This window comes from Perca flavescens, chromosome 20, assembly GCF_004354835.1.
Source record: "Perca flavescens isolate YP-PL-M2 chromosome 20, PFLA_1.0, whole genome shotgun sequence".
Classification (NCBI taxonomy): Eukaryota; Metazoa; Chordata; class Actinopteri; order Perciformes; family Percidae; genus Perca; species Perca flavescens.
The window spans coordinates 12824336-12849980 of record NC_041350.1 but is presented as its reverse complement, the minus strand read 5'-3'; the positions used below and the strand labels follow the sequence as shown (position 1 = coordinate 12849980).

General features: G+C 39.8%; 3 protein-coding genes across 4 annotated transcripts in view; 2 read left to right on the top strand and 1 right to left on the bottom strand.

Annotated features, from left to right (window-relative positions):
* LOC114546898 (histone-binding protein RBBP4) overlaps positions 1–1342 on the top strand; it is an 8490-nt gene extending 7148 nt beyond the window's left edge. The window contains exons 10-11 of the mRNA XM_028566045.1: positions 468–578; positions 748–1342. Coding sequence (XP_028421846.1) covers positions 468–578; positions 748–810 — 174 coding nt within the window. The 3' untranslated portion in view covers positions 811–1342. The remainder of the gene's footprint in view (positions 1–467; positions 579–747) is intronic.
* On the bottom strand, positions 675–4130 carry LOC114546899 (syncoilin). Of its 2 annotated transcripts, none has more exons than XM_028566046.1 (5): positions 4035–4130; positions 3284–3787; positions 1863–2273; positions 1656–1780; positions 675–1566 (listed from the first exon to the last, which is right to left on the bottom strand). In XM_028566046.1, the coding sequence occupies exons 2-5, from the start codon at positions 3767–3769 to the stop codon at positions 1524–1526; spliced, it is 1065 nt and encodes a 354-aa protein (XP_028421847.1). In that variant the 5' UTR covers positions 3770–3787; positions 4035–4130; the 3' UTR covers positions 675–1523. The 2 variants fall into 2 exon arrangements, with proteins under 2 accessions (XP_028421847.1, XP_028421849.1); XM_028566048.1 differs by having other exon boundaries at positions 3308–3787.
* A 1520-nt stretch (positions 4131–5650) lies between these two features.
* The window catches only part of LOC114546895 (uncharacterized protein KIAA1522 homolog), a 29887-nt gene continuing 9892 nt past the window's right edge, over positions 5651–25645 (top strand). Inside the window, exons 1-2 of the mRNA XM_028566043.1 lie at positions 5651–6033; positions 16388–16694. Of these exons, the coding sequence (XP_028421844.1) occupies positions 16412–16694 (283 nt within the window). The 5' untranslated portion in view covers positions 5651–6033; positions 16388–16411. The remainder of the gene's footprint in view (positions 6034–16387; positions 16695–25645) is intronic.

Sequence of the window (25645 nt, the reverse complement as noted above, 5' to 3'; positions counted from 1 at the left end):
ATTCCAATTCTTCCTTTCGATTCCGGTTCTTATCGATTCTCGATTCCGATTCTTTGAGGGGTGGAGTTGAAAAGGGTCACATGCCTATTTCACAAATAAGAGGAAAGTTTTATTTTGATTCAAAGGTGGGTTGCAGTTTGACGGGGCTTTTTCAATGTAAAATAAATCCAGACTAGAGCACCGCTTACTGTGCTCCATGGCTGCAACACAACAAGCGCCTGGCTGCTACGGAAACCAAAACTTGTGCATGTTAAATTTGGAACCCGTGATCAGATTTGAAACCAAATCCTCCAAACGATTCCAGTAAAGAAACGATTCCGATGGAATTGTAATTTTTGAAACGATTCCAAGTAGGAATCGGTTCTCGATGCCCAACCCTAGTTGTGTGTGTTTTGTGTGTGTGTTTTGTGTGTGTTAATTGGATTTTAGAGTGCTGTAGTGATCCCTCCTGCTCTGCTGTTCTCTAGTTCATACACGGCGGACACACAGCCAAGATCTCCGACTTCTCTTGGAACCCCAACGAGCCATGGGTCATCTGCTCTGTATCAGAGGACAACATCATGCAAGTCTGGCAGATGGTAAGAGCTTTGTTTGTCACATGGTGGGAATGTCAGAGGTTCATGAAATTGTATGCAATTATAAATCCCAAATACATATCACACACAGCATGGATATAATTTTAAAGTGCATTTATTAACATTGAATACCAGTTACAGTCAATCTACTTTTGAATTGTTTCTTCTCAAGGCTGAAAATATCTACAATGACGAGGACCCAGAAGGTGCTGCAGATTCAGAGGTCCAGGCATGAGTCCAGTCATCACATCTCTTCATTTGACTTGCTTGTTAAAAATGGATTGGTTTTCCAGTGCTGGGCACATAAGCAGTCATCTCCTTTTTTAAAATACATTTTGGGGGGCAGTATTTTTTTGAAGAACATTTAAAGAATAAAATGCTGCATTGTCATCATGTGGTGATGTATTTAAAGTAAGTCTGTATCGGTCAGAATTTTAGATCTTTTTAGTTTTTCAAACTCCCAGTACTAAACTCTGGCTTGTGATGAAACCATCACACGTGTCCAACATTCAGGTTGGCTTTTTGATGGTTTTATTTCTTTCATCCTGATTAGTTGTGCTGAAAATATTTCTACGAAGATCCATTTTAAATAAATATTGTACATACTGTAGGTTTTTTTCTTGTATTTGCTTGATATTCATAGTATGAATTTTCCAGATTGCGTTTGTCACTTGTATGTGTTTTTTTTCTTCTTCTATGCATTCTTCTGTGCTGCATCTGATCTCTTGTGTACTTAAGAATATTCAAAATAAAATATTTACAATAAATCTTTTTGCTTTGCTTCCTGGCACAGTGTGCCAGATGTTAAGTTGTAGGTAAGAGTTAATTCTATTGAAGCAAAAAAAAAATTATGCTGCACATTATGAGCTTTTCTATATTAAATGTAAATCCTATGCCATGGTGTGGTCTGGTGTAGATAATAGGCTTAATATTTACTGAAAACAGAAATTAGGGATCCTCTTCCATGGTTTCACTGGGTTCATCACAGCCTCTATAAAACAAGCCACTGGTTAGTCTTTTTGTTTTTAAATCCTGATGCTTGCCATTTCAAGTAAATGAAACTGCAAAAAGTAAACCTACCTGAGAAATGTCAGCTCTTTTCGAAGGCTGTCATTACGATCCTCCAAATCTTTCTTAGATGTTCTTTGAACCGCAAACTCCACTTCCAGTTCTTTCAAAGTCTCTTTTAGTTTCTCCACAGTCTCCTGCAAAGTAGAGAAACATCGTAGTTTGACTAGTTTTACCAAACATCCCTTTTCATGTCCTGCTTGACTTCAGTCGCTGTACCTTGTGTTGTGTGATGCCCTCCTCCCTCTCTCTCTCCATCAGAGTGACCCTCTGCACCAGGCAGGCTCTCTGCACCTCTAGCCTCTGTATATCCTCTCTCAGGGGCCCCAGCCTGGCTTTCAGGTCCATAGCCTGCTCCCTGCTCTTTCTCAAGGCGTCCAATCCAACCTGCCTTCTCTTCAGCAGGGCCATGAGCCGAGGCTCGTACCAGCCCTCCAGCGCCCTCACGCTGCCACTGAGCCGCCGTTGCAGCCTGACCGACGCCTGTCGGCACTGGCTGACGTCACTCGTGGCCCTGGGCCTGCAGGGTTTAGAGGCCTTGTCCCTCAGGGTGTTTAGCTGGTTCTGCTGGGCCTCCTGGAGCTCGGACAACTCCTGGGTCAGACTTTGGATGTGGGCCTTCAGCTCCTCCTATGGATGGATGTAAAATTGATACAAGCATACTGTACATACCACTAGCATAACTGAGTAAATCTATTGTAAACCCAGTTTTTGCAGAAAATTGAGAATAAAAACAAAATAAAAAAAGATTTCATTTGAAATGTATTGGAGTCTGTAGGTAATTAAACAAACAATGAGGCAAAATGGGAAAACAACATAAATGAACATATTACATATTAGCAACGTATAACATTTTAAGTAACATCACAAACATTTACCAACATGCCATTCTGGTCATAAAATTATTTTAAAATGTTTTTTTAAACTTATAAAGTGGGCTACATGTTTTTCAGTTCCTCACAACAGCTGATTCATAAATTCATGGCTAACAAAATACAATAATTCATGTCTAATGAAATACAATAATTATTTAACATATTCCTTGATCCTTTAAAGTCATACTCACATTTATTAAAAAAAAATATATATTATAGATCCCTGTATGTACCTACATGTAGATTACAGTAATTTGGGGTTTGTAAGTATGAGTACATGGTTTTAATTTGTTCTATATATTTTCCCATACTTCTACACAATACATAATATATGAGTATATTATAAGTAAATAATATAATGTGTATAATTAGGCTTGTTACATTTTATACAGTATTGCAATAGAGACAATGTTGCTGTAAATTATATTATATGTACTCTCCGATGCAGTGTATTATTTGCTATGAATCCCAAAATCTATTTTGCTATAAACATTATTCATGATAAGTTTGCTTTGTAGATTTTAAACATAAAATAAAAATAATTTCTTTCTTGTTGCATGCCTCACATTCAGCATTGACCCTTTACATTGCTCACTGCCGTTTGTTGCACATTTTAACAAAATTTTCCACTTGGGACAAATTGAAATGAAATGACTAATTTACAGTAGATGATTGATATGGAAATGGAAAACCTCTTAAACTGCAGAACATAACCACAACTATCTGCTATAACCTGGCAAAGTAAATCCATCCAGTGGTTTCTACCTGTGTCACAGCAGACTGAGCCACCTCGTACTCCTGTTCAGCCAGCGTCACCTGGCTCTGGATGCAGTCTCTGGCTGTGGCAAAAAGTTTCCTCTTCACCTTCTTCACTTCCTCATAAACAGCGACATAATCCATCTGAGCCAGCGTGAGCAGCCTCTGTGTCTCTAGCAGCTTCCCTCTCAGGTGCCCCACAACTCGCAGAATGGGTTCCTGCAGACGGAGGAGCTCTTGTATCAGCTCGTTCCTCTGTGTCTCCAGATGGGACACCTGCTGGATGCAGTGGTCGAAAAGCTGCCCCACGTTGTCCATTACCGCCTGGTCCATTTGTAGTATGGGATGTGATGTACACTCATCTAGGGGCATGATCGTCTCTGTTTCAGAGTCAGTATGGCTGCCGTCTGTGACATCCTCGACAAGTCCCATGTGTGAGTCCTCCATCCTAGATGCCATGTTTTTCCCATTCACTGTTGAGGTTTGATTGTCCATAGTCTTCTAAGAGACAAGCTAGAAGAATGGAGAAGGAGAGAATGGCCATTAATCAAATGACTTACAGCAATAATTGATGAGATTGTGGTTTTAAAAGCCCTCTCATCTGGTCATTCCTATTAGTTTGTTTTGCATAACAAAGCAATTTAAATTCACTTTAATCATAATGAAACTCCTGATCATCCAAAGATCACACACAAGAGGACCTTAAAAACCTTCCTTGACAAAATCTATATCTTATACTGATCAGTGTAGTTCTACTTACTTTGTTTGGAGATGACAGTCCAGACAGCTGTGAACACGGTTTGATTTAAACTTTAAGGACAGCTCTGCAGGTTGTCTGTCTCTAGCAAAACAGACAGACATTTTGTGTTTATTTATAACACTGGAGGCACGGGGGAAACTCTATCTAAGACACTCTTATACCCCCCAAGAGGATCGCAAACTGTGTCAGTGCTGAGAGCAGACTGGCCTACATGCGCTAGATGCATCAGCTACCACATGTTTGGACCAGCCTTCGTGTCAGAGAGAGCTATATTTATATAGCTGTTTTATGAGCATCACTGAAAAGTGTTTGAGCAATAGCTTTTCCTCAACTTTCTACCTTTTTGCTTCAGACTGCTGCACAGGCAGAGGTGGTAACAATAGCAGGCCTATTCTTTTAATAGCTTCCTTCAGTATTGAGTCCAGCTGCATATAAAATTTGCATGGTTCATATACAGTATTTGTTTGAAATATTTTGCATGCTGCCTGTCAAATTCCTCACACACAAAAGGACTCAAATATACAACACCACACACAATGATATGCAGGGAGGAATTACATGAAGAAGGTCATTTTAAGAGATCATCTTTAAGGAATATTTTGTATTATATAATAAATCATACTCCACATGCAAAATACAGTAAAATAGTATCCAAACAAGAAAGTTAGAAATGGGCACTGTATGCTTATCCATAGTGCCTTTATTGTAGCATGACTGCATCATCTGTGCCCATAGAAACTTCCTGTCACTGTCAACCATTAACCTACTACTACATTGCATATATCAGTACATGTTGTTCATACATTGTTCATATTACATAGCCATATTTATTCTGTTCTTATAACAGTCCTTTCTTGTCCTGCCTGCACCACCTGTCTATACTTTGTATTGCACTTTTCTGCGTTTTTGCTCTTAACTGCATTTCATTGTCTTTGTACTTGTTCTCTGCACAATGGCAATAAAGTAGAATCTAAAAAAAATATCATAGTGTATTCTATACTCTGTCAAAAAACAAACAAACATGTCTCTGAATATGGTGATTTTTATTTTTTTAATTTTCTTTAATGGGTTGACAAGATTCTAATACTTAATAAGAATAATGCATTGGCCTGTTTTTATTAATTCATATAAAGTTGATGTTTTGGAAATACATGGTTTTCATAGGTCAGTGATGTGTCCTATGTATCTAATATGGTTTTGCACTGACTGACAAATGAGCTGCATAAATAAATAACAAAAGGAATAAGTTTATGTGTAAAAAAAAAAGGACAATTTGTTACATTTTAACTGTAGGCCAAATACAGATCATATTTGATCCTAAGAGATTTTTAACATTTAAAATGCTATTTGAATGCAAAATGCAATGCAAGTTTTTAATTATTTCTATTATTTTTCAGAAAAAAGAAAAATTGTCATTCATATCACTCATATGTCAACAGTTAATATCCAGATGTCCTTACTCATTCAGAACACTTCTTTAAGAGACATTTTCTTTGCATAAATAAGCTGGAAATGCAAACTAAAAAAAAGCTGGAAATGCAAACAAAGTGTGGGAAAAGAGAATTTCTATACCCTAGCTCGCTCCCTTGCTCTGTGTTGTTCCGCCTCTCACCGCTAGATGTCCTCGCTACACTGACCGCAGCCTCGCGCTCTCACCTGAGCGCGCGGAGCCTCCTCCAGGTGGGAGCTGCAGGTCGACGACAACTTCCCTTCACTTCCCCCTCTGACTCTGCGGTCCGCTTGAACGTTGACAGACAAACTGCGCTGACAGTGTGGGAGAAGTCGGTAACCTACATCCAAACAAAACGGATCTGTGCCCGCGGGTACAACCAAATCCCGACTCCAGTCGCTTCCTGAACTGCTTTCCACGGAAATGGTTCACCTGAACTTTTCCTTCGGACGGTGAAATTTTGGAGTTGGAGAGGAAGGGCGCAGCAGGGAGACGCTTCAAATGGAGAGAGGGTGAATAAACCCAACTGTATCATAAAAGTTCATCAAGGTAGGAGTAACAGTTTGTTTTCTGTGTCGTTGTACGTTTTAACAGAAAAGTGCAGTCATTAGTGGGCTAGCCTTTATGTCTTTTAATTCCTCCTTATAAAACCGCCTAAACTATGTTTTGGCGTGGTAAATAGTGACAAATATAGTTTAGGGTTTTTTCAAAAAGTTCAAATCACAGAAAAATGATACCAGGATCGACTGAATCAACTTCTAAGCACGTCTAAGTACATTTGCAAGTGAAGCTGTTGCATCATGTTGTCTGATTAGTTTACTACAGTTGCTGCAATAAAAAAAAAAAAAAAAAAAAAAAAGTAAGATCAGGCTTTAAAATAAAGAAAATAGTCCCTATATGTTAAACTATTGTAGTGTAATCAGATAAAGTGAGGTGCAAATGGATGGCAAGAGATCCAAGTTGAGTATAGGCATGCATGGAAACTAGGTGTGGGAGATTTGCTTAGCTTGGCCTTGAGGGATCCTAAGCAAGAGGTAATTTAAGACCTGTAGTGATTCTCTCAGCTAATGACAATGACGACTATTGTGTTATTCTCATCACTGACCCAACAGCAAATGACTGCTTGACTATAGCATGGTGCTCTGACACTAGGTTCAGTTTATGCCGATCAATGAAAGTCTCTGGTCTAATAAAGATCCACTGCTTGTTGATTAACCTGACAGAGATAACAAAGGACCATCTCTCTTAGGGGTCTCCCCCCTCTCCGTTTGGACTTTGGACTGGCAGCAAGCTCCAAATCCAAACTTTTCTGGAAACTCTGCAGCACTTCCAGCGATCAAGGGTTGATGGCTGTTTTGTTTTTTTCAGCTCCATGGCTTCAAGTTTACCTCTTGTACCCTCTGGTAGGTGAGGCTGAGACATAGTCATTTGTTTAGAAAGGGTGTGTTCCGTACCGGTGCTCCTTCTTCACCAGCCTGCCATGACAGGGCTTGTACCCATGGAGATTGTGTGTTATGTATGCCTTAGGTACATCAGTGCCTGGTAAGATACCTGAGATTCAGAGGAAGATCAAGGTAGAGACGGGGTGATAACACAGAGGCAGTGAGCGATAGGGGATGGGACAGGATAAGGAAGTCACTGGAAAGACAGACTGAAAAGTTGCATTCTGTATTCGGGACATGGTGCAGTCAGGTAGGTTCAACTTTTTTGTTGTTCACTGTGTTCATCCGCCAGTGATGAAGTAACAGCTCAGTGGAGGAAAGGGAAAAAGCTGTTGGTCAAGAGGAGGAACAATTGGTGTTGTAATGGACAAAAACACATGATTATGTGTGTGAACATTGAGTGAGTGATGTGTGTGTCATGCAGGCCTCCAGTGAGAGGAAACTTTTTTCCTGATGAGTCGGACACAGTGTGCTGTTAATCAGAAGGATTAGCTAATGAGTAACTCATCAATCAGTCCTCATCAAGACTTCTGAATAATCTAATCAATATTTGTTAGGGGCATTAGGGCATTAGGGCATGATGGCCTGCCCATTTCTTATTTCTTTTCTACCTCTAGACTCTTTCTTTTCACACAAGTCCTGGCCTAAACAGTAGGGCTGCCACATCTTAGTCGATTAGTCGACTAGTCGGTCGTTTTGGTCTTAGTCGACTAAGATTTCTTTAGTCGATTAGTCATTTTTTATGCTTATTCATGCTTAATTACTTATTTCCAAGAAACTCATGAGCACATTTATGGTAAACACAAGATTTAAAGTGGTGCTTTTGCAGGATTAATTGTGGAGAAACTCAGTTTTACAGATGGTTAATTAACTACATTTATATTGTGCTTTTCTAGTCTTAACCACCTCTCAAAGCGCACAGCTCTGTCAATTAAATCAACTAATCGATTAGTCGACAAAATCGTATAAGTGTTAGTCGACTAAGAATTTCTTTAGTCGAGGACAGCCCTTCTAAACAGATGACTTTGTTTTATTCCCACACTATATTTGTTTTGGACTGGTGTCCACTCAGGCGACTGGGTTTGAAAGGATTTCAAATCAGGCTACAGGGCACAGACACTGAGATGCCGGGATGTATTTTTAAACCCCAGTGTCCAGCTGTGTTTGCCTTCACTGTGAGCTGGTCACTGCTGCTGCTGCACAACACTTTCTTTTGTCGCCCCTGACTGACCTGTCAGTTCAGGGGTCTTAAGCTCCACAGAGGCTGCAGTCCAGACCTTGACCCCTGGCAACCCCTGAAAGCAAAGCAAACACCACACTTTACAGAGCTGTGCCACTGTCTCTGTTGGCTGTTGTCTCTTATAGTGCTGGAGAAAAGTAAAATGTGTATTATTTTTTTGTCCCGTTTTTGGAAAGAAAAAAGAAGTATACAATGGAAACTGAGATTATAAGGACTCAAACAGTGCCATTGTAGGAAGTGACCACATTTTACTCTAAGTTATTATTACACAATTTAATTACAGATACTCACTAAAATCGACAATTGGACCAAAATATGTTTTTTACATTTATATCACGTTAACAGTGAGGTGCACTTCCTAGGCATTGTTGACATCCACAGTATATCCGTAATTCTAAATATTAGCACTGAAGCGATTAGTCAATCAATTGATTATTCCACAGAAAATCAACCAGCAATTGTTTTCATGATCAATTATTCATTCAAGTCATTTTTAAGCAAAAAATGCCAAAAAAGACTGATTGTCACATAAAACACAGGGAGTTATTTATCTTCCACTATTTTCTGACATTAGCAAAAATTTATGAAAATGATCATTAGTTGCAGCCCTAAATAGGAACATTTTAGGTAGCTTGTAACACATTTAATGCAATTGGCTTCAGATTATATTTTCAGATATGTATCAACATTAGTATGCACCAATGAACCAAAAAACTCTATCAAAATATAATATTTGTGTGTGTAACTATACTCTGATGCATATTTTTCAGATGCTCTATAAAAGAAAAAATCTGTCCTGTTTCCATAGAGGTAAAATATTTGTGGCTGCCCTCTAAAAAGAATACGCAGTGAACAATTATCTTGGCCAGTGCACACAACCCCATGTTATAATCTTATCTCAAAATGACTCTCATGCGCCAGCCATTATGCTTTTTCTTTTATGGCTCTGTCTGTATGAGGGGTGTGTGGCAGGGAGGGAGATAGGGAGGGACAGGGAGAAAGGAAGAACAAGAGGGGCGGAGGTGGGGGGGTGAAAGCACATTTGGAGTGAAGAGTTCCTCAGTCGGTAATTATCAATCCTTCAGGAATGCAGCCGCTGCTTTTACCAGACAAGCTGCTGCATGGCTACAGCGGCCTCGCAGCATGCCAACCTGCATTACACAGTTTACAGATCTCTGCATGGTACCGAAAGCACACACACATGCACACACACAGCGTCTACAACCTTAGTGAGTTTAGCTCCATAGCATTTTAGTTTATTTGTGTCATTATTGTCTTACGGCATTGTTGTGCTTATTTTTATCACTGGCATTACCTACATGGTCTTTTTCTGAAACTGTATCCTTTCTGCAGCAAACAAAGGGACCACATAATGTCAGCCAGGACTTGTCTTTCTGTCCAAGCCCTCTGCACTGTGTGTTTATGCTGATACAGTACGTTGGTATGGAATCAAATTGTAGGGAACTTGTGGCCACCCGGAAACCTGACTCTTGAAATTAAAACTTCATGAGCTATTTGGTCTCATTAGTTATACAGTATTTCCTGTAATCCTCTTTGTCAGTGCAAAAATACTTCCCTTAAAATGGGAAATCTTTCATTGATGCTTAATGACTCCCACAAAGCTCTTGTGAAAAACTCTCCTCAGTCATTTCAAAACTCCTCAAGCCATGGAGTTGAGTATTTTGTAGTTTGTGTCTCACTGGCCTCATCATCCATCACACTACATTTCTTGCACATTGAGTGTTTGAGCATGAAGGTGCAGAGCTGTTAGCCCAGACAAGGTTCCTTAAGTTGCTCTTCTTTGTTTAATAATGCCGAGAGAAGACAGCCAACGCCCTGATTGATGCCTACAGGTGCCACACGATAACAGCAGTTTTTACACTGCTGAACACCATTTGGTTACAGAGTCAATTTGAGTGTGGTTTTTTAAAACTGTTATTGCCCAAACTGGCTGTTCCTGTAAATCCTATTTCAGTGATCTCAGCAGGAATACTGGAACAGATCCGAAAGATCTTTTTTTTTTCTCTCTAAAAAAAAAAGAATATTAACCTTGCTAATCTGTTTCCGTCTTGCAGAGACTAACTACATTCAGCCTGACCTTAACCTCGCTCACTGACGGCTAAATCATGCCATGTGAAACCCAGCAGCTCAGGCGTAGATGTGAACGGCCTCCTGGTTTAACTAAACCAGTCCTAATTCAAACAAAGGTGTCTGCCTGTCTCACCGCTGCTCCCTCTTGGCTTTGCCTTATCCTCATGAGGCACTGGAGTCTGCCCAGTCATCTTCCCTGTGTGACTCACCACAGTCAAAGTTACAGTTCCTGGAGACCCCCCCACCTCCCACCCCACGCAAAATTTACATTCTTCATATTTGAATATTTCGAGTCAATAAAGGTGTGATTGCACTTGAGCCTAAAATTAGTATTGTGAGTTTACCATATGTTTTGGGCTGCTGTGCCCTCCAGTCCCGAGTGTTTTTAAGGCAGTCCAACTCTGAATTTAGATCAAATAGTATTTTAACCTACTTTTTTAATGAACCAAATTCTTGCAGTTTGTCATATAAAACAAAAAATGGGAAATCATTTTCTGTATAGTTCCCTGAATTGTCTTGTGGAGTAAATCCTGAACACAAATACTGCAAATTATTTGCAATTCCTCTTTGACGTGGAGCTCTTGAGTGTGTGTGCACATGTTTAAGGCGCCTAAAGTAGTTTTCCATTATCACAAGAACTGGCTTCCCCTCATTCTTTTTTCACACAAGTTTGTCAAAGAATGGTACAGTAGAGGCCAGTGTAAGATGGGGATCTTTTGGTTTATTCGTGAATTTGGGTTTGGATTTGCACCATAAACCAAGATATTGTGAATTATCTTTATGCAGGGCAAGTGTCAGTGCTTTAAGGCTATTTACCCCCCCTATGTAAAAATAGAAAGAAGACCCACATTTGCTCTGGAATTTATGTCCTCAAGGACGTATAGCTTTCAAAAGTATACAATCAGTGTAATTTTCCAGATATGCTGATAGAGTATCACAGTCGGTGCGTTTACATGCACACCAGTAACTGGGGTATGGTCTTACCCCGGTTAAGTGAATAACCGGGTTATGCCAGTTCTCCCCGTATACATGAGCGGGGAAGAATGGGGAGAATGACAGGAGTAACTTCATGTTTAATTTACACATTATTTCAGTGTAGGACAGCACAGTGTTCCCGCCAGATGACGGACAACTTGTTCGACTCTGTTGTGTTTACATGGTTTTTTTAAACTGCATGTAAATGCACTGAGTCTATTTCATGACAGTGTATAAACTATACAGTATACACCATTTACTTCATGCTGATGTGTACATACCGCTGTGAATGTCAGATAATCAGCCAGTGCTGCAGGTATTGACACACTGCGTTGAGGTTTGCTGTGTTTGAGCGATATCTCCTGTCCAATGTGTAAGCCTGCCGTCTTTTGTAAAGGATAAGTAAATAGCATGTTGGAACACATGCCTGCTCCGCCAGGGCTGGGCTGTGCTGGGAAACCACAGCGGGTTTAGTGTGTCTGTGAGAGAGAGAGACAGAGAGACAGAGAGAGAGACAGAGAGAGAGAACAACAACAACATTACCACAATCGAGTACAACATTTTTGTTTGTAAATCAGCTTAGGGCATATTCCTTGATCATGGTCTTTCAGATTGTGATACACCCTGATGTGGTGTAGTGTAGGCAATACTGGTGGAGGTTTTTAACTTAGTTTGTGTTACAAATCCAACTTTAATCCTTTTTGTGCCTATAGTTTGTGTATCAACTTTTATGAATTGAGAGGTGTGGTTAGGGGATAAGTAACTGCTGGGACAATGAAGCAACTCTGTATTTAAGATGTCGGCTATGGTGCTTTAACTTTAAAGAGAGATAAGAGAGGATTGTGACAATTACCTTTTACTTCTAAACCCGAGATTGACATTTTTCTTTAGTAAATTAAAGACAAATTGTAAAAAATAAATAAAAATAGACGTCATCAAACAAACGGGGAGAATTTTAAAGGACACTCCAATGTGTGCATAACCTTATTACATATGTTTGCAAAACTGAAAATTGCAGGTTATGTGTAACCACAGCAAAGGTGGCATGAGTCAGCTCCTTATGACTGGACTGCACTGCACAGACAGTGGTCTGCTGGGTGGTCCTCCGCCGTGTCCCAGAGTTCTTAGCATTACTCTGGTCCCTCTGTGATGGAAATAATATGAGGAGTTGTTGCACTCAGAGCAGCCCCGTGGGCCATAAATGAATGAACCAGCCCCCCTGTCCTCCCGAGAGAGAGGCGTCTGATTATTGGCGACTGTAGCCAATACAGATGCACAGATCTTAGTCATGCCCAAATGACTGTAATTTGGAGCAGGAGAAACACAGGGCTTAGTGCAGGGAGAGGCCCGGTACTTTTCTCCAGAGATGAATGCTCTTTCTTGTTATTGGATTTCACTACAACTCACTCCTTGCGTCTACTCCATACACACTGTGCCACATCAGATGTGATGAAGTTCAGCTGGGCTACATTAAGATAACAAATTACTTCAAAAACCCAATATGTATATGTATAAAGTTAGGAAAAGCATTCAAATACTTTAAGCACTGATTTTAAGCCTCTCATATGGGGCTGCATACCTCTCTGTAGACAGGGCAGAACCAGATTAAACTTTACTTTTTAGCCAAACAAGCAGTATTATTGAGACTGAAAAAAAACGCATATTTGATGGGTTACCATGAACGTTTGTACCAACATCCATGGTGCCCAGAGGATCAATCTTAAATCTTTAGTGCGTAACTTTTGTATATTAATGAACGTCCATTACATTCGAGCCATTGCCAAATGAGTTGCTACAAAGCTAATTCAGACTATCAGCTCCACACAACACTCTCAGTATTTCTCAGTATGGCTGTGTTCAGAATTAGTCTCGTCCTGCGACTTTCCCGCGCAGAAACTTGAGTGAAGATAATTACCTCTTCTGAAGAGTCCATCATGTTTTTTGAATCCTCTGTGTCCTCCTTGGCTACTAGCAACTGCGTGGAGAAGGGGTGGGGGCGCATGCGCAATTACGGAAGGCTGTGTCATGTGGACGCGCCGACAGTGTTGTTGTCATTACTTAGAATTCTTCATGGGGGAGATAGAAACTACACACTATAGCTTTAATCTCTTTGGTGATTCTTTACACCTATGTGATGCACACAGTAGTCAAGCCTCTCAAAATACAACACACACTGGGGGGGGAAGAAATCGATACAGCATAGTATTGCGATATTTTCCGTGGCAATACTGCATCGATACACAGACACCAAGTATCGATCTTTTATTATATATGTCTTGGTCAGTTTATCTGCGTGAGATGAACAAACAGAGAAATGTATCTTTTTAGATAAAACAGATGTTGACAAAGTTTCCTTTGGGAAAAAATTTGAAGTTGGAGAAAAGGTAATAATTGCAATATATCGCAGAATATTGCAATATGTTTAAAATCGCAATAATATCGTATTGTGACATAAGTATCAGAATGATATCGTATCGTGAGGCCTCTGGTGATTCCCACCCCTAACACACACACACACACACACACACACACCCACACACACACACACACACACAAACAAACGTGAGCCCCTTTTCTGTGCGCAAAGTAGTGTTTGTCCTGCAGGCCTCTACGATGTGTAGACAGCCGATCACAAGCATTTGATTGATCTGGGCTGGCTGATGGGCATTAAATCCTGGTAGAAGCATGCAGAGTGCTTTTTGGCTCACTGATGCTGAAGAGATTTTACTCCCTTGGTATTGAAATTTGGTAGCGACATGATACTATGGAGGCAATTTGGTTCGGTGGCTATAAGTATCGAAGTTTGTTACCCACCCCTTTTGGTGATCATCTGACTTTTCCTTTGGCGCCATCATCCGGTCAAACTTTTAGTTTGTCCAATACTACGGTTTTATGGAGTAGCATGTTTCTGCAATAGAAGAAGCTGCAGTTACAGGACCGCATTTGTAGGACCCTAGATTTTCGGGTAGATGTAGACCAGTGTTTCCTTTTAGGATTTTTTTTTAGTGGGGGCAGGTCCTTAAAAACTTAAGGTCCTGCCCCCTGTAAAAGTGTTTACGCTTGCACAGTATTCCAGTTTTGTCTGGTAAATAGGGTCATAGAAATGCAGTCTTAGGACTGTGGTCCTGAAACTGCAGCTTCCTCTATTGCAGTAGTATAGGGGTTTATGACCAAATACCTGCATAACTAATAACATTCCCATCAGCTTTTTGTGTAGTGCTAATTAGCAAATGTTAGCATGTTAACAAGCTAAATTAAGACGGGAATAAGGTCAACATTATACCTGTTAAACATCACACACACAGGCTTGTTTCTGCTTTAAGTATGTAAAGAAGACCAATGCCTTTTATTACAGTACACCTTGCTCAAACTAATGCAGTCCAATACAACATTCCTGCAACAAATCCTACCTTCACAAGGGTTCAGTTTTTGAGAGTCAAGATTTGACTGATAAAAAAGTTAATTTATGACCAATGTAGGCATCTGGCTTTAAAAAGGGCACATCTGCTTGAAAACTTTCCATACAATACATCTAAACCCATCCTCTAACCTCTCATCACAGCACCCCCTCTGTATTACACAGAGCTTTGATGATGAGAAGCAGTTTGGAAAAGTCACATTTGCAATCCTCAGAGAACATGACATAGGTTTCTGTGGTTTAGCTTCATATCTTGTCAAGGGCAGGGAAGTAATCCAAGCGACTGTGAAAGATGTGTGGTTGTATTGCTCACACATTGCTTGTGCTAAAATCTGCCTGCGGTGTTTTTTATGCGTGACCGTGAAGCAACATAGCAGCCAAAAACTTTTCATAAACTTTGTTGAGAGCAAATCATCAAGGGATTCATAATTCTCTCACTCTGACTCTGCTCCCACCTTCTTCCAGTCTTTGTGGGCTTATTTACAATCTGCGACTCCTGTCATCTTAAGAGCTTGATCTTACTTTTAGAACTGTGATTTGGAGATAAGCATCTAATATAGTACACAGCTGGAAGAACCCCAGTGTAAGCTGCAGATCCCCAGGAGCAAGGCTGGGAAACCTGCCTCAAATTAAAGGAGTTCAGCAAGGTGAAGGGGTAGAGAAAAATAATAAAGAAGATGAAGGAAGAAACTGAAACATAACAAGGAAGATGAAACAGAAACTACACTAATATATGTATGGACACTGTTCGCTAAAAACGCCTCGATGCACATTGGTGAGTGTTTATTTTTCTATTCTCTAGCTCTTCCTAGTTTGCAGTTGTGCCTCGGTGTAGAAGTGTAAGAGCTTTACGGGTGCGGTTTTGTAAATGATGACTCCATGTTATGGAATGAAGGGAGCGGTGCCAGTTCCTTCTTTGCAGAACTGTGAAGTTTGGTTTAGAGTCAGGAGGTGGTCTGGGTAGGCTGAGTGTGTGAGTTGAATGAGCAGTGCCCACGGAGACGCACAAACACAAAAAAACACACACACACACACACACACACACACACATACCAGTTGGGGTTGTCTAGAATACAATGCAATGGTTGTCTGATGCTGTATTTATTAGCAGAACAACTGGAATTGTCAGGTTTTGTACACTTTACATCACTGACAAGCATTTCCTGAAGTATACTTTAGGTTTTAACGTAATTTAAATACGTTAGAAGAACCACTTTTCTTCAAGATGAAAATCCTCTTACCAAGACTTGAAACCTGTTTGACATAGGTGTAATCCATCATCTTGAACCTCTGTGCCTTTGTGCTGCATTCATGGAAAAGCATTCAAATAATGACCTTTGTTGATGAGGGAATAAAACCTGGAAGGCAGACAGTAGTCAGATACAGTAATTGTTGTAAGAACACTGAATTTGGCAAAAAAAGATGTGATTTTCTTGAACAGAACAGCCCCTGCTTGCAACTGCACACAATGTTATGGTAACTTTGAAAAGTAATAAGACTAAAGGCAACATTTTCGGTCAAAATTCACCATGATGGAAAGTAAGTACTGGGATTCATTGAAACCAGTGGGAGCCAGGACCGTTAACAAATCAATCAAAAAATCTGTAATGGTCCTTTGATTAGCACCTCTCACTAACTGCCAGCACATGTAATATTTGATGATGATGGTGATGATGATGATGATGATGATGATGATGATGACGACTTAAATGTAATTTCGGCCTCCCCTTTTTTCAGGGCGTTGCTCCAGTGTGAGGTGCTATGTCAAACCGTGACTCAATGGGGTTTGGGGAACTGATTCCCCAGGATGTGGTCGATATTTTTGCCCAGGACAAGCACAGCAAAAGGGGCCGGAAGAAGCGCAGTAACTCCCTGGGCCGGGCTCTGGGCTGGCTGAAGGGCAAAAAGAGGAAGGATCTCGATGCTAAGGGGCAGAGCCTGGGACTAGGTCCTGCACTCGACTTGGCTTTGGATGGGCACCCTGCTGGACATCAGGGTGGACACAAGGGAGGACAGAAGTCAGGAAGGCAGGCTCACCCTCAAGGTACCGGTCATGGTTAAATCCTACAGGTTGCTCAACTGCCACTTTATCCCCTTCAATATTCTATAAGTGTGCTTTGTAACTACTATTTGACAATATTTTAAGTTAAGAAAAACTAACATTTCCTGTAGCACACCATCATTTCTTGGGGGGGGTGGGGGAATATATAATTTATGAAATACAACATTAACCGGATTAATTAAAGAGCAGAAGAACTATTTGACACAGCAAATATTATATACAGTATTTATAGCTATTTATTAGGCTCTTCCCTACTATGACATGTCAAGATATGGCTGGCTTACCACCCCCAATTTTCTTGGGGAAACCCTGATATTTCATACGTTCCAGAACGCCATCATTGGTGTCATTTAACATTCAAATGAGAATCATCTTGCAGAGACTTGAAACCTGCTAGTAGCTAATTAATTACAGTGAAAGATGTTTTTGCCATACTTATGCTGCCCTTGGTATTTGTGTTTGCTCCTATAATATGACTTAATAATGTAGGACTGAGAGAAAATTAAATCAGCTTCTCAAATGAGTACATTTGTCACTATAAATTAAATATGTTTCTGGCCTGTTGGTTGGATTAAACAAGGAATTCGAGAACATCACCTTAGCCTCTTGGAATTTGCAGCAGTTTCACTACTTTTAAACAATTTCCGCAGCTGGCAATCAGTTTTTAGAAGTTAGAGCATCGCTTGAATACATCACCACAGAGTCTCTGCCATAGAGGATAAGGTACATTTGACATACGCATACAAAAACCAAAACATAAAAGCGACTTTAAAAGCGAATTATTAAACTGTGATGAATTCCTTATGTCAATCAAGGTCATGCCAGTTGATTAACATTGTGTATTGACATGAAAGAAACCAACACGGCCTGCAAGAAAGGAAATTACTCTTAAAAACTTGTAAATCAAAAAAAAAAACTGTTATTACCAAGTGAAGTCATTTGTTAGTAATGGGCTAAATCACCAACCAGTGTGGTCCAGTAATGTATTGAACCTTAACAGGGAGCTCTTTATAAGACATTTAAAGACATTTCTATAGAGAGCAGTTTACCTTAAATGAGTGGGAACCAGTTAAATATGCGGCTCCTTGGATGGTGTTTGTTTACTAGAGGGATGTTTGAACAGACTGACTTCCTACTCCCCTTCTGACCTTATTCAGCTTGCTTTGTTTGCTAGGAAAAAAATCTCTGTCCTGTTCTGTGATACCATCACTTAACTAACGCTACCACGGATCTTCAGGTTACGTGGATGGTGGCCACCATCTGCGCATGTCTGAAGTGGATGGTGGGTTTTAGTTTAACTTTTGTGCAGCCACACACATACGCCCACACACAGTCAACAACTCACACACAACGCAAAAAAAAAAAGTTTTTCACACGCTCCGAAGAAAAATTGCAGCAACACACTATTCCCAGAGCTGTGGGATCTTGTTGGAGCTTGCACATGTGCACTCATATGTCAGCATGCTGAACTAACCCAGTCCTGTTTTCTCTTTGTGACCTCAGTTTACTTTCCAGTGTGAACTGTAAGCACTAAGTTTTTTCTCTTTTTAGTTTTACAGCATCATTAATCACACCTTGATGCAGTCTGACCTGAAACACAAAAACATCAACCAGCAAATGTGTCTGCCAGTGCTTGTGAAATCTTGGCTTATTGCTTTACAGACAGAGAAGGCTCCGCCTTTTTCTTTTGCTGCGTCTTCTCCATGTCAAAGCCCAGAGCTTGTACTTCAGCTGGAAGGGTGTTGCGTGGGGATTTTTCACAGGATTTAAACTCATCCAGACAGTCAAAACTATACCCACAACGGAAGGTGAATATGTATAAGCTAAACATGTTTTCTGTCACATCTGTGGTTTTAGTAGACGATGAATGCATAGACAAACGTGTCAGCATTGACTGCAGCATGTGTACATAGACTGCATTACACAATCTTTGCACTATTTTGTGCTACTTATGGTTAGTTACAACAGCAGTGTGAGGCTAAGAGTTTTGTAAGAGAAAGTAAACTATGAAGACAGATAAGGTATTTCTCCTCTGCCAGGTCGGTTTTGAGGCTACCTCACGTTGGGCAGAGGCCTTGAATTCTTTTCTTTGACTTTTCCATACATACACTTGAGAAGAATTACTGAAAATAGTAGATTTCTAGATTTTTTTTGGAAACCAAGAGTAGTGTATAATCAACTGAAACTAAGAGCTGTTGTGTTTTCGTTAGCTTAGAATGATCTCTTCATATCTACATAGGGAGCCATGTTGCACCTCCATGTTTCTACAGTAGCCTAGCCCAGAACCAACAAACCAAACACAAGAGAGGGCCTTTTCGCATTTGTATGTTACCTGAAATAGAGCTGGGCGATATGGAGAAAATCAAATATCACAATATTTTTGACCAAATACATTGATTTCGATATTGTGGCAAAATTGTAGCGCTATTAAAAAATATTAACACAATGAGAATTTTGATAAATAATCACCAATAATGTGGATACAATGACTAAGCAGGTAAAGGCAAATAATAAAACAGCTAGTGATTCTGGTAGGTTCAGGAAATTACATTACTTTAATATAATGCAGCCTTTAAAAACAGGAAAAGACAACACTTGTGTCATAGGACGACGATATTACGATATCCAAAATTTAATATGATATCTAGCCTCATATATCGATATCGTGATATAGGACTAGATATCGTCTTAGATTTTGGCAATCGTAATATGGCATAAGTGTTGTCTTTTCCTGGTTTTACAGGCTGCATTACAGTAAAGTGATGTAATTTTCTGAACTTTCCAGACTGTTCTAGCTATTCTATTATTTGCCTTTACCCACTTAGTCGTTATATATGAACATTTTTGATAATTATTTATCTAAAATCTCATTGGTAAAATATTTTGTGAAAGCACCAATTGTCAACCCTACAATATTGTTGCAATATCGACATCAAAGTATTTGGTCAAGAATATCGTTACATTTGATTTTCTCACCGTAGGTTCTACTACACACTTGGAAAGGGAGGGGTGATGGAAGGGGTATCTAGTTGGTTGCAATCTGCAACCTCACTGCTAAATCCTACACACTGTTCCTTTAAACCTACATTGTGTAATTTTTTGAGTTGATTCTTAGCAAAACACCCTTTGTTCTTTCACAAATATGTGCTCATTCATGTGTAATTACTTCCACCAACTCAAAGTATTCTCGTAAGCGTAGAATCTGCCATTTAGAATCATTCAGAATACATACGAGCGACTCGCTCGAATGACGGCCGCCATGTAGCGCCTCCATCTTTAAAATACATTAGCCAAAGAGGGACATACCTCAGCATTTCACCCTCTTACACCTAGTGGAACCCTGACGAATGCAAGGGGGAGATAACCACCAGGGAAGCAAAAAAAAGAATTAAAACGACAACGCAACAGGCAAAGCAACAAGACCAAAGTTAATATTAGAGTGGCTAGAACATCTGCGTGTAAACGATGGAAAGAGCTAATTTCGGGTTCGGCCACCATAGGAGTTAAAACGCACTCGGAAAGGGAGGGGCTAGAAAGTAATATTCAGTTGGTTGTCATATACAATTTCACCGCTAGATGGGAGAAATTCTTAAGCAATGTAGCTTTAAGGTTATAGGCCTGAATGTTACAGAAACGTATCCCTATAAAGCCGGAGTGGATTATTAAGTGTGATTTATGTGCCAGGTAACATATGCTGCTATTGAGCCCTCAGCAATCAACATGCTGTGCGTGGCATGAAGTTTGTCGGTGCTGGCAACATCGACTGCGATCTCCTCCCCAGACGCTCCCTCTGATTAGAGAAGGAGCTCAGCAATTCCCTAAATGCATCCAGAGGAGGTTTATTGTAGGAGCAGGCCACGGTGCAAAGTAACACACTTGCCCAGAAAATTGAATACCTCCTGCTGAGCCCCTGATGATGATCAGTATTGATGCCAGAGGGGCCTCCTGCCCACTAAATGCCTGGTATGGCAGGCACAGTGCCAGTTAATTAAAAGCCATGCCAGGACTGTTACAGTGAGCAAGGAACAAGGGGTTCTGTTTTTCCTGACCCCTCCACTCCCACTGTTCCTCCTTGCACTGAGACACTGGTGCCATAGAGGACTAGTAGTACCTTTTTTGTGAGGTATTCTTATAGATCACCATAGACAAAACATTAACCTCCTCTTTATAAAGACTTTTGTTTTTGTTTTTAACAAAAATGTACTATTAGTTGGTAGTGTAATTTAACAAGAAAAATATAAATCATCATAGAAACATAACAGACAATATTAGAGTTGTAACGATAATAATAATTAGTTGATTGACAGAAAAATAACTGGCAACATTTTTTCAGAACACAGTGTACTCAAATCCTTTCATATTCTCAATACTTAAACTAATGTTAAAGTTGATATACAGTTTACCTTAACACATCCCTCCTTTAACTAAAATTAATATTGTTTGAAAACAAAAACCACTTAGCAGATATTTTACTGGGATCACATTCTGAAAATGGGATTATTTCTTTTGGAGAATGTTTTTTGGCAAGAGTTGACCAATGTAAATGTTTCCTAGCACTAAGTATAAATACTGTATAAAAACTGTCACATACTAATTCTACTACTCTACTACTACTACTAATTCGTAATCATAATTACAGGTATTTCCTGATTTTATACCAATAGGTCCCTGACAAAGTAGCCTGCTACACATCAGACAATTTAATCTCCTAATGTGTTTGCTTTTCAGTTTTATTTAATAATGACATGCCAATGCAGATTGATGTAGATTCCCTGTTAGGGTGAGCATCCAAACCCTGTATGCTGTTACCTAACCCTTTGCTCTTGCGGGAATGCATTTTTGTAAACAAGGCCCATGGAGTTTGACCAGAGGGGGAACTGCACAGTAGCCAGTTTTGGAGCGATAAACTCTGGCCTCCTGAACCTATCAGTGTGGCAAACCTATTAACTCTGCATTGTCTTCTCTAATAATCTGGACAATGTTTCATCCTGAGCCAACAGGCAGAGATTATCTGTCCTCACAGGTTAATTCGCCCTGATTTGTCTAATTCCTAACACTATTAATGTGCGTTTTTGCGTACCTGTCTAACAGTGATTTATGTCCCTGTTGTGCGGTCAGTTTTCTCGATCCTGTGTAAAACTAGACGAAGGGCCTCTCTTATGCAACTCTGGCTGCTCAGAACTCGTCTTAGCTTCATAATGGATTTGAGGAAGGCCATTGGTTTGGGTAAATGGAAATAAGGTGAAGGGAAAACTGATGAGGTCATACCAAGGTAAACACAGAAGGTTACCTGTTCGCTCTGAACACTCCCTCAGCGATTGCTCACATTCCTGAGCATTATAAAGATTTTTCTTTGAGGAGGCTAGAAATAAGGAGCCCTTTGTGTGTGTGTTTGGCGTACATGCCAGGTGAGATCATATGAGGCATATTATTTGACTTTTGTTGAAGATTTTGTTATGGACGCTGCTTAATTTAAGAAAGATTGTGAAGCCTAAATGACCCGATATACTAGCTTTTTAACAATTCGTACGCGTAGACAAGCGGCGGCGCGAATAGCATTATTTACATACTTGCCTGCGTACTTTGCGTGTACCAGGAGGATTAAACGTACATTCGCTAGGGGGCAGATAAGGGCCATATCATCCCTGGCCGACCCCGGAAGTCACCTCCTGGGTTGGAGTGTGGAACAGCTGCTGACCTGCCTGTCAGATGATTTACTGCCACCACGTTTATGTACTGAATTGCATCTTGCAGACGCGTAACGCTAATTTCTGAAGATGTGCACAGCCTACGCTCCAAAGGAACGCAGCCATCTTATGTACGTGAACGCGTAGTTAAAAGCATGTATACCTGGGCCTTAAGTGGATTTATCTGTTGCTTTACTGTATTATCTGTCAGTTTATCATGCAGTGTAAAGCCCTTTTAGTTAAAGGTGTCATGTGGAGCATTCACACACCGATAAACCATTGCCACATCAGTTTTGATACAGTTGTATAAAAGATTTTCAGCTTTTACGGTTCGTCACCAGGTTAGTTTTTGCATGATATCTGCTAGATTGCATATAATGCATATTGCATTATAGCATAGATTGCATTATAACATAAATCGGGTCATGTTTTCATTTATTGTCATTGTACAAAAATGAACAACGAAATTCTTAGCAGCAGTTCACCCACTAAACATAAATCTAAATGTTAAAAAGACAAGAAATTAATAGTAAAGACAAGAAATAAATAGTAAAGAACACTGTAGTTGTGTGCGCTTGTAGTTATTATAGCTACGTCGTGATGATGACATAACAGTGAAGGGCAGGAGAACGGGTTTGAGAAAACTGACATCTAATTAGTTTTACTTTCTTTTTCTCATGGTGGGAAGTACTCAACCAGTCAGGAAGGTGTTTATTCCTCAGAAAGATATTATTTAGCCTTTATGTGAAAAGCACTTTAGTTGATTCTGTCATGAGCTTTTGTAAATTATAACACTGCAACGGAGTGTGGTTAATTTCCTTCAGGTACTTTTTGTCACTTTGTATATAAAATATCTGACAATTAAGCTGACACAACACAAGCACCCATCTGCCCAGATGTTATGTGAAAAGAATCAAGCAGATGCTGACATTGTGGGAATTTCTGTACATGAGGACTACCTGTAAAGTAAACTGATGCATAAATACTTGTTTATAATCACAGGGTCTTTTGGGACATTTACAAGGATTTTATTTCAATAGGTAAAAAGTCACCACGCCCGTATGGAGATCATATTTAGGTCACTCGAATGGTAAGAGAAGTGCACTAAATGCCAGTTTGCCCTCTAGGCACAACTGAATAATGTACTCCAGTTTCATTTAATCAAGATCCTTTTATTCTTTGCAATCCTCTTAATGTTTGGTGTCAGTGTTACCAAACGAAACAGCACGACCAAAAGCAACAGTTATTATTTATGAAATCATACATAGTTTCATTGTCAACATATGCAGGTATGTTACTGTGGCTTTGCACCAACTGCACAGGCTATTGTCACGAAAGGAAAATGTTTGCCAACACACAGAGGAAAGTCAACAGAGAGACTGACAAATATGTACCTGGAAAGTTTTCTGAGTCACCAGTCATGACTTTTGTAGTCATTTGAAGCAGTTTTCAAACAATGTGGCTGTCTGTAAAGAGTAGAAATTTACTGTACTATTGGTGAATATAACTTAGTTGTAACTCACTAGTGTAGCAAAGTTTAGTAAGGCTGCACACAGTGTTGGTTATTCATGTTTTCCTCTCCGAGAAGAACACACTGTTCTTTTGGGATGTATTCAATGACTGGAACTGTGATAAGCCTAAATAAGTACATAATAAAGGGACCTGCCCAGTTTTGTAGTGGGTGTTAGTGCGCCACCATTTAATTTCTTAAAATTCTGAAGTAGAATTAATGAGTCTATAGCCATGCTAGCAGCTCTGTGGAGCTGTACAGTATGTAGGCGCAGCAGTGTGTTGTGCTAAATGCTAATGTTAGCAGGCTGACATGCTCAAATAACAATAGTTGCATGCTAAGGCTTAGCAGGTGTTGTTTAACATGGTCAACATCTTTACCATTTTAGTGTAGTATGTTAACATGCTAACATTTAAAATTAGCTGAGGCTGTTGGGAATGTCATCAGTTTTCCACATATTTGGACATTTTGTCAAAGTTTGACCTGCTGATGGCGCTAGAGGAAAATCAGTGTTGTTTCATCCTGTGAGGACCATTAATGTCAGTACGGAAATTTCTTGGGAATTCATCCAATAGTTTTGAGATATTTAAGTTTGTGGTGGACCAACCGCCACACCGCTAGCATGGCTAACAATGGTGTAGCTAAACCTGTTTGAGTCGTGATTCACTCGGATCTTTCACCCGAGTCTTTAAATTGACTCATGAATCGCGAGTCTCTAGTATCACTAACTCGGATCAGTTGAGTCCTACAATTCAATCTAAAATGATAACCGCGCCACACACAAACCTCTTGCAACATTAGCTACTACTAGTCCTAGCCATCTTAGCTGCCAAAAGCTTTATAACTTACAATTTCAAATGTACAGTATGTTCCAAATGTGTAATACTGTTAATTATATAAAAGTGGATATTGTTCAACCTTATATCCATTACTTTTAGCTAATTATTTGAACTGTTTAGCCAGGAGGCCCACTTTGAGTTAAGCATACCGGCCGCTTATGCAGCCGCTGTTAAGCCATTATTTTAAGCTATTTTGCTACCATGTATTCATTACTTTTACCTACCTACCTATTCAAACTTCTCTACTCGCTTGCTAACTAGTTTTCAAGCACTCTTACATAACTGCAACCAAAGATCCTAAAGATTTTCAAGCAGCGCCAATGGTATGAAACGGTACACACTTCCTGTCTCCTAAAGGGGCGTTGCCTCGTTTGAATGTGTAGTGAACGTAATGTGGATGGAAGTTATATTTAAATAATATATATATACACTACCGGTCAAAAGTTTGGGGTCACTTAGAAATTTCCATTCCAGACAGAATACCAGCAGAGATCAGTTGCATTGTTTTTTTTAATCAGGGCAGCAGTTTTCAGATTACATTATGTGCTTACATAATTGCAAAATGGTTCTCGACTGTTGTAGACAGAAGTGGCTGAAGAAATGCTTGAAATTCCATGCTTTTTGGTCTAAACGTCATACCCAAATTAAAAGTGGTACAGCTCCCATATACTTTGACACTTAGGGGTGTGCCTGATATCATTGGAAAGGAAACACTCAAGTTGTGTCAGGGTGATTCTAGGCCTTACTGACACAGAGTTACAGAGGCTAGAATGGAGATTTTTTATTTCTGTCCAAGTTATAAATCTGTAAAATTATTAAAATACACTGCTGTAAACACATCTGACAGGTGACAGACAACACAGCATTAGCCACGTCTCAGCTTACTGCAGAAAAAAA

What these genes read in the sequence shown, in the direction of transcription:
- LOC114546899 (XM_028566046.1), bottom strand. Translation starts at nt 3,769, where the DNA reads ATGGACAATCAAACCTCAACAGTGAATGGGAAAAACATGGCATCTAGG. An exon ending in CTCAGTCTGCTGTGACACAG is followed by an intron (nt 2,274 to 3,283) that starts GTAGAAACCACT and finishes ATCCATCCATAG; the next exon opens with GAGGAGCTGAAGGCCCACAT. An exon ending in AGGGCATCACACAACACAAG is followed by an intron (nt 1,781 to 1,862) that starts GTACAGCGACTG and finishes TCTACTTTGCAG; the next exon opens with GAGACTGTGGAGAAACTAAA.